The 13,648-nt window shown below is 36.2% G+C and overlaps 1 protein-coding gene across 2 annotated transcripts in view; it reads left to right on the plus strand.

The window, feature by feature from the left end:
- ANO3 (anoctamin 3) overlaps nucleotides 1-4,511 on the plus strand; it is an 86,719-nt gene extending 82,208 nt beyond the window's left edge. For both annotated transcript variants that reach the window (XM_058025538.1, XM_058025537.1), the window contains exons 24-27: nucleotides 581-728; nucleotides 1,910-1,990; nucleotides 2,845-2,950; nucleotides 3,741-4,511. In XM_058025538.1, the coding sequence (XP_057881521.1) occupies nucleotides 581-728; nucleotides 1,910-1,990; nucleotides 2,845-2,950; nucleotides 3,741-3,923 (518 nt within the window). In that variant the 3' untranslated portion in view covers nucleotides 3,924-4,511. The remainder of the gene's footprint in view (nucleotides 1-580; nucleotides 729-1,909; nucleotides 1,991-2,844; nucleotides 2,951-3,740) is intronic.
- Nucleotides 4,512-13,648: the final 9,137 nt, after the last annotated feature.

The raw sequence follows: 13,648 nt of genomic DNA on the forward strand, positions 1-13,648 counted from the left end.
GAGAACAGCTCCACCCCTGAAGTATTTCATGTGTCAGGATGGTGACATAACCAACAGATTTCAGTGACAGCTTTCCTTTTTGGCAACAAAGAAATAGTTGGTTGATTTGCATAGAGGATTCCTCAAGTTTGTTTCCCATTTACAATAAGGAATTATTATAATTTGAATATTGGAAACAGGCTAAAATTATTTCAGGCTTCTGATTTGTGGAACTCCAGGTCTAAAATAAATTGAATTTAGAAGTTAAATAAAAGGACTGAATTAACTTTTAATTTAAAATTTAATTAAATAAGAAATCTCTTTCCAGAACTTCCTATTTGGCCTTCATAACAACTTGTTATGGCTTTGTTGCTTGGCTTATCTTCTCAGCAGGGTGTACCCTGTTGTAAGATTTCATTTGGGTGGCACGGGTGGTGGCTGCAATGTGGGGACATGGCTTCATCTAATTAGTTTTTCTGTCTCATATCTCATTCTCTACAAGAAAGGAAAACTGAATGACTAATAATGACTTTATTATCACTGATATGACTCAATATGACTATAAAAAACCTGACTATTTTGTTGATTCTCTTGTTTCTAGGTATTTGGTATGGAATTCTGGAAGGAATTGGAGTTCTGGCTGTCATCACCAATGCCTTTGTTATTGCCATTACTTCTGATTACATTCCACGTTTTGTCTATGCATATAAATATGGTCCCTGTACAGATCAAGGGTACAGACAAGAAAAGTAATTAGGATATTCTTTATATATACATGTATTTTTGAGTGGAACACAATTTACTGCTGTATTTCTATGATAACATGTATCAGATATATTTCTTTACACCTGTGCAAACCTTCCCAGATCTGAAGAGTAAGTCCAAAGAGTTTGCAGAGTAGCTCTGTATAGAAGTGGAAAACCATCTCTTCCCTCCTGAATGCAAACAAAAAAGTCTGTACATTGCATCAGTTCTCAGATCTTTTCTAGATAAGCTTTTCCTCTTCTCTGCAGTAGGTCTATGCTGTCTTCTCCAGTGCATTCCCAAATACGCATATATGCTCCCAAAAATAGTGATTTACTCTTCCTGAGCTGTCACAGGAAAAGAGAGTTCAAGGGTCAAAATAATGAGATGGGATAGGAAGAAAAGAGACACCATCAGAAAAATGTTAGTGCTTGATGCACCCTATCCGTTTAAGAGAGAACTATGTAGTTCTTTTGTCAGTAGTGGTTTGCGGTATTACAGCAAACCAGAAGATCCAGGATTGTAAAAGGATTCCTCATGCATCTCTTCTTATATCTTCTTTGACTTTCAAATGTGCTTTAGTTGTTACAAGACATTTAAAGAAGACAGGATATCTTTCATGTCTGTGTGCTTTTCAAGCAACAGCAAAAATTCACTCCAACAGTCATAAATCAATATATTTATATAATTTCTGTAATTAATAGTAATACATTTTTGCCTTTAATGTAAGTGTTTGGTATATATACACTGTTCATGTTACTGTTGATGAAAACTCATAAAACCTGTTATTTTTTGTATATGCTGCATTATTGGTGGCCAAGTCTGCAAGGGTGTTAAATTATTCTGCTCTCTGTCTTTCTATCCATCTTTCAAAGATCAGTAATTTTAGAAAACAGTTAAAAGCATTGTAGCAACAATTTTTGTATATATCTCCCAGCAGGTAAGAAGCAAAACCATAAGAAGTGCTGAAAATAGATGTAAACAGTGCTATAGCTGAAACAGTTGTTAGTCCTTTTTTTCCAGTAAAATTTGCTTCTCTGCATTAATTTCAGAATTGCTTTTGTCCTGATAAGCAAGTAAAGTATTATGCTCACAGTATCTGATAGCAGAATATGTTTACATACAGGATGTTTATTGTATAACCACTTTATGAAGAAAGTGCTGCCCGTATGGCTTTTTCTTTCAGATGCTTAAAAGGATATGTCAACAGCAGCTTGTCAGTATTTGATTTGAGTGAACTTGGGATGGGATACTCAGGATATTGTCGGTACGTTTCTTTGCTCTCACTTATTGCAATACAGGCATGGACATTAATGCAGACAGTAAATTAACAGTGCTGAAATTGCTGGCATTCCTTTTTTGCCCTTAAAAGTGTTGGAGTTCATGTTTGTTCAACATGGAGTCCTTGGGTACAAAGAGTGTGTGGTAAGATACACTGCTAACATACTGGAAATTTGTGTTTTAAGTTTTTGTAGGACTCCTGCAAGCCATTATCTTTCATGTCTCTATGAATTATTTAATATAATTGTTTTACCAGCTGCCAAGAAGGGTAAAAATCCTCATTTCAATTTTGTTAAGCATTCTCAAGTCAATAAATTAAAATACACAATTAAAATTTTTGTTACCTCTCTAAACCAGATTGAGATTACAATTCTTGCAAACAATTATGCAAGATGAATATAAGAAATACAGCATAAAAATGAAATAGGACATGAGCACACTTCTGTTTTCTGACTTAGGTTTGCAGTAAGCATTAGTTTAAATTAGGATCATATTTCATTTATGCAAACTTTGTCTGGAGACTCTCAAAGGCTTGTAAGCAAAGACAAGAACCAATTTAGAATCAATACACTTAATACTCCAGCTTTGTAACAATAGAAGAAACTGTTTGCTCTGGATTTTTGGAAGCAAAAAGTACTGTCTCATAAACAGCTTTATTTAACAGCCTGTATTCTGGACAGCTCTCCCTTTCAGTTTAACTCCTCTTGAAGTCTGCTTTCACTTCAGTTTCTCTCCTTTTAGCCAGATCTGGGATGAACCAGAGAGCCCTTGGCCATGTCAAAAGTTTTAGTTGCTCAAGAGAGCACAGAGTAACTCACTGGGTTTCTCTTTGCTCTGCAGGTACAGAGACTACAGAGCCCCACCATGGAGTTCGACTCCGTATGAATTCACTTTGCAGTTTTGGCATGTCCTGGCAGCACGGCTGGCCTTCATCATAGTATTTGAGGTTAGTTGTGGAAGGGAGCAAGCCCTTTCTACCTTTTATAGGTCTGAGTTGATTCTTTATAGTTGTCCTATAAGTAAATTGTCATTTTAATAATTTTTGTTCATTTTAATCATGTTTGTTCATTACAGTCAAGACAGAGGAAAAAAAATTGTGTTCCCCAAACTGTTGACTATCAGCTACTTCAAACAGAACTGACAGAACATGCACTTGCTGTAGAACTCCTCTAAAATCATATTTCCTTGACAGTCATCTTATCCATCATGTTGGTTCCCTGCCCAATCATTCCTATTTTATTGAAAAAGAAGAAATGCAAGTTTCGTGTATATTAGGTATGGTTATTACAAGATAGAGTGTGTGTCAGGAAGATGATACATGATTCTAGGTTAATATAAAAGTTGAAACATGTATACTAAGTTTGAAGTACATATTGCATACTCCCCAGGACTCTAATCACCTATTTCTTTGATAAGCCCTGAACAAAGACTGCTTGTAGGTAGTGTTGGCATTTGTTGATCAAACTAGCATATCCTGTAGTCACATCTTCATTTAAGTCACCAACTCTACTCTTTGTTTTCCTTCTTAGAAAACTTCAACATTTGCCCATTTCTTTCAGATGACTCATTTACTCCCATAGGAGTGTTTTTATTAAGAAAAAACCAAAGGAGTTACCTTTCAGTCACAAATTGAATCTCAGTTCCAGTTTTGCCACAGACTTTTAGGCTCTAAACTGTAGTCCTACAAAGGAATACTTATTGATATGTTAAGCAATTATTTTTGTTTTTCTTTTCAGCATCTTGTTTTTGGAATAAAGTCTTTCATTGCCTACCTAATTCCAGACATACCCAAAGACTTGTGTGACAGAATGAGAAGAGAGAAATACTTAGTCCAGGAAATGATGTATGAGGCTGAACTGGAACATTTGCAAAGAGAAAGGAAAAAGAATGGGAAACAGTATCACCATGAATGGCCTTAGTCACTACCATGCTACAACAAAAACACTTTGGAATTGGAGAGAGAAGTTGCAAAATGAAGTCAGTCTGGCATCCGTGTGAGATTTGGTGGTGGTGTATTTATGTTCTTGCTAGGCAGTGCAATTGCATACTTTGGTGGGCACCGAGAAATGGATGTTTCCAGTGATGTCAATGAAAAGCCTTGCCTGTAACTGGTCTGTGATGAGCTCCAATGATAATTGGCATTCAGAAATGTGCAGAGTAAAAATCTGAACACTGTTTAAAAAAAAAGCAATGGGTTTTCATGCTGTTTATGAAGATACTATCAGCATGATGAAAACAGAAAATTACCTGTGAACCTATAGAGTAAGGGCATGACTAAAACCAACTTACGTGATATCCACTACTTCTACAGCTTCTGATTGCTCAGCTCCATCTGTAATGCCTCTGAAGAAAAGAGCAATTGTTGCCTTTGTGGCCATGACTTGATCTTTAAGGCTTACTGTTTTGTCAGGTTTGTCCTAGTCTCTTGTTGAGATTGTGGATGTGGTCCTACCCTAAAAAAGGGGTCTGTGGCTGCTAAATATATACTATGCAGTTTAAGATTTGCACATTAGTGTCATTAGTGTCATTAATTTATACATCTAGTTGAAAACCAAAAAGTCCAAATTCAGAAAGAAAACAGCAGTACCAGGAGAAGGTAATTTTCTATTTGAAAATTACACAGCTGTTGAGTTGTCCTTGCACTTTTCTGTGTGAAAGGCCATGTCCACACGCTTCCAGCATGAAAGAACTGTCATTTTCATGCTAACTGTGTTAGTGTTCCTCTTGATCTGCCTGGGCAATGATTCCATGACTTCACAGAGTGCTGACTTGAAATACTCCCATGCAGTGCAAATTACTTTCTCTTCAAATACAATTACATCTTTATAGTATGCAAGCTTCTGCCAATATATATGAGGCACACAGTATAGCATTGTGGCTTGCTTTTTCAGGGAAGGAGAAGAAGAGGAATTTGTAACAAGGTTCTTCTTGTAATAGTAAATGTTGCAGTAATGTACACTTCTTTTATTGGCCTAAATATGTCATAGCATTGGAGCTGGATACAGGCAAATATGTATACAGGTTGTATATAAATGCATACACACACGGTATTTACTATTATTATTAGTAGTAGTATGCCTTCTTACACTTGGGGTGGATTTTTTGATAAAATCACTAAAAAAATAGATGTTCATTGAAGAATCAAATTTCAATTTTTATGTGCAAACAGCATACTGCAGTGTTGCTAGTGGTTAATAGTCACATTTTGGTCATGAAATTGTCTGTTACTAGTATTTCATAATACAGGAAAAGCGCTTAATGTTTACACAAATTTAAGGGATACCTTGAAGGGAAGGGAATGGATAAACAGAGTTACAGTTGTTCTGTTTCTCTCCTACAGTTTTAAATAATGCTTTTCTGTATTGGATGAGAAAAATCTAAAAAACAAAGAGTCAGCAAAGCACAATAGCTACAAAGTCTACAAATTTTGACATTATTTTTAGGGATAAAGCTGCAACAAAATCACTGCTGGCAGATATGAAAAGACCTGAATTTTTGCTATTTACATTAATCTTGTGTAATTAAAAAGTGTGATTTTAGTATTCACTTGCATTTATTAGCACAATAATTTTATTTTATTTCACTGAAATTAATTTCAAGAGTCAAGAGCCCATCAAAGTAGGTAAATAGGATCTGTTGTATCCAGAGAGCCTAACATCAGACTTTCAAGTTCTTCAGTTGTTTCACCACATTCATGAGCTTTCTTGATTAATTTCAGCTCTGTTACCAGACAAGGTACTTGTAGGAGTATCTATAGTATGGCATAAAAGGAGGAAGGAAATTTGAAGATCTGGCCCAATCAGGTTCCCATTCATTCTGTGATAAAGGGCGGATGGAACGCAGCTTGCCATATTTTGGAAAGACTGTTTTGTTCCTTCATCTTCTGGGTTGTGCATTAAATTCCTCAGAAGTCATTATCAGAAAAAATTACTGCACTCTCTTCAGTGCTAATACAGTCACGAGGTTTGATTTAATTTATTGTTTCTTTGTCTCATTCTGTGGACTGTCAAGCACTGTTTGACAGCAGTAACCGTGTTTCACAATTTTTGTGTGCCAGCTTGTGATAATATTTGAATGCTACAGAAGGCCACAAATGAGCTCATTGTAATATCTTCTCTAAAAACAAAATGTCTTGGCTGGCCCAAGTTATAAAGATACAGAGTAAAATCAGGCAAAAATCAGAAACATTATTTTTACTTTTTTGGTTTTGCTATTGATATTGGCATGTGTCAATACATACCAAGGCAAATTCCATAACCACATTAAACAATCTTTTTGTATTTGAGATTTACATTTATATATATTATGAATTTTTTTCAACACTGGGATATAAGAGCGTATGAAAGGCAAGTATGTAGATCTGACATGGTGCATTTTATGCACTGGGAAAGGACAAGAAGTTTGGAGAAACACTCTCTGTGTCCTTTACTTTTGGAGGACATCAACTGTCTAGCCATTTGCTTAAGCAGAGAAACCTTTTTGCTGGACTTTGCTCAGTATGCTGTTTTCATTGACTGCACGTTATTTTCCTAAATAATAAGGCACACACTGTCCTCAGGAATAATGTATTTTTTGAATGGTGAATGATCTTTTAATATTTTAAATATTGTCTTTTCAAACAAATGACTAATATGACTAGACTGTGCATGCAGGCTGCCTTTGTGAAATTTGACAAAGCTTTAGAACCTCAGTTTGTGCAAAAATGCTTTAGATCATTGCAGATCTAATCTATGGAAATTTTGCTCTATGCATGCGCCCTTAGAGAGACTGCATGAGCAACTGGATTTTTTTATATATGAAGTATTTGTTCAAAATGTGTTAATTATTCTTAACCAAATTCTGCATCTTGATTCAGACAAAAAATATTTCTATTTCAGGAATGGCACAAAGTCCAGATACATGAGATGCACCTCATTTCTTACAACTTTTTATTCTTAATTTGTGCCTAATGTATGAGATATGAATTTTGATGAATAAAAAAAGAAAGATAAGAATTCTATTTTATTGCCCATCCTAATGAGAGGTTCCCCTAAGTTTGTCTCTACAATCAGGGAGGCATTAAGAGTATTCACAACTGAGTGCTAAGGCTTGCCTGAGTGTTGAGCTCAGCTCCCACAGCACACTGACTGAGAATCCTTCTTTGGATATTTGGAAACAAGGCAAACCTCATGATGAGTTCAGTAAAGCCTTGGAAACTGTCACCCATGGTGTTCTCCTGGAGAGGGTGGCAGCAGGTGCACTCTTAGCTGGGTTAAAGCTGGATGGCCATGCCCAGAGGGTGGCAGTGAAAGCTGTTTATCCAGCTGGCAGCTGGTCAGGAGTGTGGTTCCCCAGGCGAACCACTTCTGTTGGGGCCAGTTCTGTTTAATGTCCTTATCAATGATCCGGACAGGGGATCAAGGGCATCCTCAGTGAGTTTGCAGCCAATCCTAAGTTGGGTGGGACTGTTGAAGGCTCTGCAGAGGGACCTGGACAGGCTGGATCCATGGGCCCAGGTCAGTGGAGTGCTCAGTGTGGCCAAGTCTTGTCCCTGGATCACAAGAACCCATTGCAGTGCTGCAGGCTGGGGGCAGAGTGGCAAAGGAGCTGGGGGTGCTGGCCAGGAGCAGCTGAGCATGAGCCAGCTGTGCCCAAGTGGGCACAAAGACCAATGGCATCCTGGCCTGTGTCAGAAACAGGGTGGGAGCAGGAGCTGATTGTCCCCTGCACCTGGCACTGGTGAAGCCATGCATTGAGACTTGTGTCCAGTTCTGGCCTCTCAGTTCCAGGCAGACACTGAGGTGCTGGAGCATGTCCAGGGAAGGGCAGTGAAGCTGCTGAGGCATCTGGAAAGATTAAGTCATAGGAAGGATTGGTTGAAGGAGCTGTGGTTGTTTAGTTAGATGAGGAGGCTCAGAGGAGTCCTATCACTCTCCACAACTAGGTGGAAAGAGATTGTAGCAGGTGTGGGAATCAGCCTCTTCTACCAGGCAGCTAGGGACAAGACAAGGGAACATAACCTCAGGCTGCACACAGTGAGGTGCAGGTTGGATATAAAGAAGAATTTTTTCATTGAGGGTATTGAAACAGGTTGTCCTGGGAGGTGGTGGGGTCATCATCTTTGGATGTGTTCAAGAAATGACTGCACATGGCACTTAGTGTTGTGATTTATTTTTCATGGTGATACTTGGTCAAAGATTGGACCTGATAATTTTGGTGATGTTTTCCAGCAATAATGATTCTGTTTTTTCCTGTTTTCATTCAAGGATTTGAGAAAATGGTGACAGGGCTAAAATTTCAATAGTGATTAAGTGAGTTTTTTTTTCTTAGATGCTTCTTTGGAAGTACATATCTTCACTAGTATGAAATACATATTAGCTGTGGCCTTTTCCAACAACAGCTTGTCATAAATTGTGTTCTGAGCACAGTTAGGCTCATTTGTGTCCTGTGGAAAGCTCAAAAGGAAAATATCTAGACAAACTGGTACATAAAGGTTAGTAGATAAATACCTTAATGGAAAAATTAATAAATTTACAGAAGTTTCCTTCATAAAAAGTTCTACAGAAGGAAAAATACTTTGGGAAACATAGCTTCAGAGCAAGTATTAATATGGGGAAAGGCAAGAGTTTTGGGGATGTTTTATTCTTAATGTGCCATTAAGATGATCAGTCTAATCATATGTGTAATGCACATCCTTGCTGTGGCTTCCTTCACTGCAGACTCCAACTGGGGGTGTTGCCAGAGAGAATTTCTGGAGCTATGGAGTCTGTTGGAGTTACCTGCCAAGTCCTACATGGCACTGTGGGACTTAGCAAACTTTTGCATTATGTAACAATTTATTTGGAGGCAAATTAGCATAGTTAGCCTGTAAATGTCACCAATTTTCATTAAAACTATTATAAACTAGGGTTTTTTTTGTATATACTGGGTAGTAGCCTTATCAATAAAGCTCATTTTATACAAACAGCTACTCATGAATGCAATAAAGTTGATGGAAAATAAAAAAAACCCCCACATTTTCTATTTAGTTTCTATTAAGAAAATGGACAGAGAAGAAAATAGTGGTGTCAGTAATCACTTACAATGCAGTAGTACTTCCAGAAGCATTATATTTTTTTGGAATCCTCATAAAGTGCTGATGTTGCTTGTTTGGGGGCAAAGTTTGAAACAAATATAAGGGCAGCATTTTGTAATAATTATTTGATGTTAAGACTGATTCTAGAATTCAAATAGAATTCCTCTTCTAGGCAGACCTGTTACTTGCTTCCAATGCATACTTTGTCTGACTAAGATGCATACAATGACACTTTCTGGAAGTGTTGTAGTGAATTCTAACCTATATTCCTGTAGTAGAAAATCTAGTAGCTTCAAAAATTCCCGGAGTCCTTTCATACTCAACCTCACACTTGCAAAACACATGTTCTTCTGAGGTCAAATTCAGAGCCAGCATGTGGAGGGTGAGAATGAGCACCAGGCAGCAAAGGGCTCCTGTTCACCCCAGCAAGTTTTGCTCCAGAATTGCAACCGGCTCTGAAAAATAAGGGTTTGAGAATGGGAAGCATGAGGACAGGCCTCCTGATCTTTTTTTTTTTTCCTCCTTTCGCTCATTCTTTACTTATCCTTAGTGTTTTATTGAACACTGCCTGCTGGGTGACAGTCCCATTTCCAGGGCAATTCTGTAAAAGCAGAATTTTTTTTTTATAGGCTCTTTTTGGATGTCCCTGACTGAGATGCCACAGCAGAAAGTGCGCAACAGTCTTTTTACAAATCAGTTTGCCTTGGTGGGATGAAGCAGTGTGAGGAAGTATGGGGCACCTCTCCCTGTGCTGTTCCTGTCCTTTTAGTCACTTCCCCAAGCACCACAGTCTTTTCCCATTATGTCTCTTCCTACACATGCACATACATCCTAAATACCCTTCTTTGGATATTTTGAAGCAGGGCAACCCTCATGATGACTTCAGTAAATCCTTGGAAACTGTCACGGTCGTATAATTTTAAAATTTCTACCATGAATTCCTTTTAACAATTTTTATCAGATATTGCCATTGCAAACATATTTACTAGAAATTTGGATTGTCACAAGCTTGGCATTGCCATAATAGCACATTACCACAGCAGCCCAAAGTTCTAATGGCACAACAAGGAACAGTAGGGAAATCACTGCACTACTCCATGGTATAAAGGAACTTTTTAAATCCAGGACTGGGATATAGTCTTGAAATGTAATGGTGTATTCCCTCTGCACTGCACTCAGAATGGTCTTGTGTGAGTTCTTCTGGCTCATTCTGTCTTCTTGATACAAGCTCTGTATTGCTGGCTGTTCTCTGGAGTTTGCATTCTTACTTACATGAGCTACTTTTTCAGATGCAACAGGGGCAGAAATTAGAATTAAACCTAGTGGAGTCTAAAGCTGGTGAGATTTTAACCACTAAGAACATGATGATTTCTCTGTTAATTAAAAAAAACCAAACAGATCACATTTTCTTTTCTTGTTCTATTTAATTGACTTGGAGTTTCGTATTGAAAAATCTTCCAAACTGTTGGCTATAATTTTTACCTAGAGTAGTATCACTGAAATTTCAGTTCTTTGAAATAATCTCATGTAAAATCTAACTGAATAAGATACTTCAATCATATTTTTTACTCTGATAGTCCTGGCTAACTTGCAATATCATGATCATAACAGATTTCTTAAAATGTGTATATATTTGACATTTATGTAATGTTTAAATACAACTTGATTTCTAAGTAAGCAGTAAGAACAAAATTTCAGCTATTTTTTCTACTCATAAATCTACACTTTGTAAGTAATATTTGAAACAATTTTACAGTATCAGAGAGCATTTTTGGAGAAATCTACTTTTCTGTGCAACAGCTGTAAGTTCCTCCAGCATGTCAGCTTTCAGTTTATTTTGTGTTTTAAGATTGCTTTTACAAGCAGCTGTGTACCCCAGAAATTAAAGAATTCACTGAGGAAAAAGTTGTAAATCTGATTAACTATTGTAAGACACTTTTGGCATAAATTTGTCTTTGGGATGCTGTTTACTTTATCAAGGTTTACATTTAAAAATGCAACTACTTGCTGTATCATGCACATTTGATTATTACTTTTTTTCAGTAATAAACTTGGATATCTTTGAAAAAGGCTGTGAGCTTTATTATTCCAAATAGTCAAAGATAATTAAAAGAATTGTATACTTGAAAAGTGAGTGCTCATGAGCATTCAAACCATAGTCATGTATGAAAGTAATTTCAGGGTCATACTTGGCTTAGGAATTTATAACAATTAAATAGTCAATTATTTTGGCCTCAAGGCACAGCTAGACTGAGTTTTCAAATTTTCAGTCATTTATGTTATACTGCTTTGACTAGTGACTAACAATTTCTTAAATGTAATCTCTTCTAGGATTTATCTGTGCTTAGTTTCATAATCTCATTTTTTCAACCAAAGTGGACAGGCCAGATTTGCCTCTGAAAGGATCAATGGCTCAGGAAGTGGAGAGTAAATTTTTTAGTATTTCTTTAGGGATTGGTTAATTATAAGGTATTAAGTTGTTTTTTTAATACTTAATTTTTATAAATTTAGATATTTTAGGATTTAAAAAATATTACGTTTTTGTTAAAAGAGTTTTATTATATTAATAATTTTTGTAGTCTAAATATTAATATAAAGTTTAAGATTTGTAGTTTTTGTAGGTTGAATAGGGAATGTTTGGTATAAATAATAGGTTTTTTGTGTAGTTTATGTTTGTGTGTTTGCTTTTTTGTTTGTGGAATTGTTGGTGTGAGTTTGAGTGGGATATGGTTTTATGTTTTTTGTGGACATTTATTTGGGTTTTGTATTTGTGGAAATATAATTTTTATTTTAACTTATTTGTGGAAATTATGTTTTAATTTTTGTTTTAGGGGTTTTGATTAAAATTGGATGATTTTTAAAAATTTCATTTCTGCATTATTTGAAAAGTGTTTTAAAATTGGAGGATTAGATTTTGTCAATGAGTTATTAAAAAAATTAAGGATATATAAAGTTTTGTGTAATTTTATGTGAGGTGTTGTTTTGGTTATTTTTTTGTTGTTGCTTTAAAATGTGTTTTAGAGTGTGGTGTGTTTTTTTAATTTTTTTATTTGTAGGGGATTCGGGAATTTTAAAAGTGTGGTGAATATTTTAATTTATTAAAAATGTGGTTAAATTTTGGGTTGTGTATGTGAGGTTATTGTCTTGTTTTTTGGGGGGTATATTTAATGAAGGAAAAGTTTGTAGAAAGTGTTGGTAATTATGATTGGTTGTTTTTTTGTGTGTCAAAGTAAAAATTGTATTTGAAAAAGTATTAATAGACACATGAATGCTTTTAAATTTCATAAAAGATGGGTATTTGGTAATATTTGTTATAGTTGTAAAGTTTATAATTTTTGAGGGTTAACAGTTTTTGCAGTTTTTGTAGAAACAGGAAGTTATAGAAGTTGATAGTTAAGGTAAGTAGTAATAATGGTTTTTGTTTGGTTTTTGGAAATGTGAAATATTTGTATAAGTGTTTGTGTATTTTGATGAAAAAAAAAACAATTTTTTTTTTTTTTTGTTTGAAAATGTAAGGTGTGTGCCCATGAGATACAAATGGTCCAGTAGCATTTACTGAGTTTCCCTCTTCACCTTGCTGGCAATCCCAGGTGTGGCAGCAGGAAGGGAGAGCATGCTCCATGAGACAGCAAGCAGCTGCCTTGCAGCCAGACTCAGCTGGAAGCTTTGATGAGATGATAAGGGCACCGTAAAAGGGATTAACACAAATATTGAGGATTAACACAAATAGTGACTTGGTTCTCAGTTTCTTGACAAACTGTTCCATGCAAGCAAGGGAGTGTCATTTACAAGCTCCTATTTCTGTTCTCTGATTAAAATCCTGGGACCACTTCCAGGGGTAGAGCATGAACCCAGACAGGGCAAGTGACTTCAAGGACCAGACTGACATACATCTGCATCATGAAGATGGTCGCTGCTAAAGCAAAAGCAACAGAGAGGCTCTTCAAAGAAATACAAGCTAAATGTCTCAGGTGAGTCTGTGAGTTGTCTTTGATATTTTCATTCAGTCTGTTTCACTCAATTGTGACTTTTGTTTTAAAACAAATATATTTATTGAAAAACTATATCCAGAAGTTAGTCAAGGTGAGAGGTGATCTGTTGGCTTTATTTTCAACCAGCAAGTATTCAAGGAAATGTGTTTGACTGGAATAGAGCACTGAATGTGCTCTGCTTCCAAGACAGTGTACCAGACAGATTATTTTGCCTAATTATGTGGCTTTTTTTCAAAATTCAGCATGAATTATCAATTAGGAGGCATGATCATCATTAAATGTTGGTTTATTTTCTTTATTGCTAAAAAGTGGATCCTTTTGAGGTGAAAACTAACACAGATAAACAACTATCCTGAATTCAAAATAAAATTTATTACTCCATCCTATAGCTTTTACAATGAGAAGCTATAAAGAAAACTTGAATTCCCCAGAGGGAGCAAACACAGTTATCTTGGTGACTGAAAGACCATTCTGGTCTGTACAGAGTTCCTGTGAGGAGACTCTTTGTGATGCTTGGGTGTAGGCTCAGTCTGACCTCTCCTTTCCCTCCATCAGAGGGCAGCTCACAGACTCACCTTAGTGAGATACCCCACAAACT

This window comes from Melospiza georgiana, chromosome 6 (assembly GCF_028018845.1).
Source record: "Melospiza georgiana isolate bMelGeo1 chromosome 6, bMelGeo1.pri, whole genome shotgun sequence".
NCBI lineage: Eukaryota > Metazoa > Chordata > Aves > Passeriformes > Passerellidae > Melospiza > Melospiza georgiana.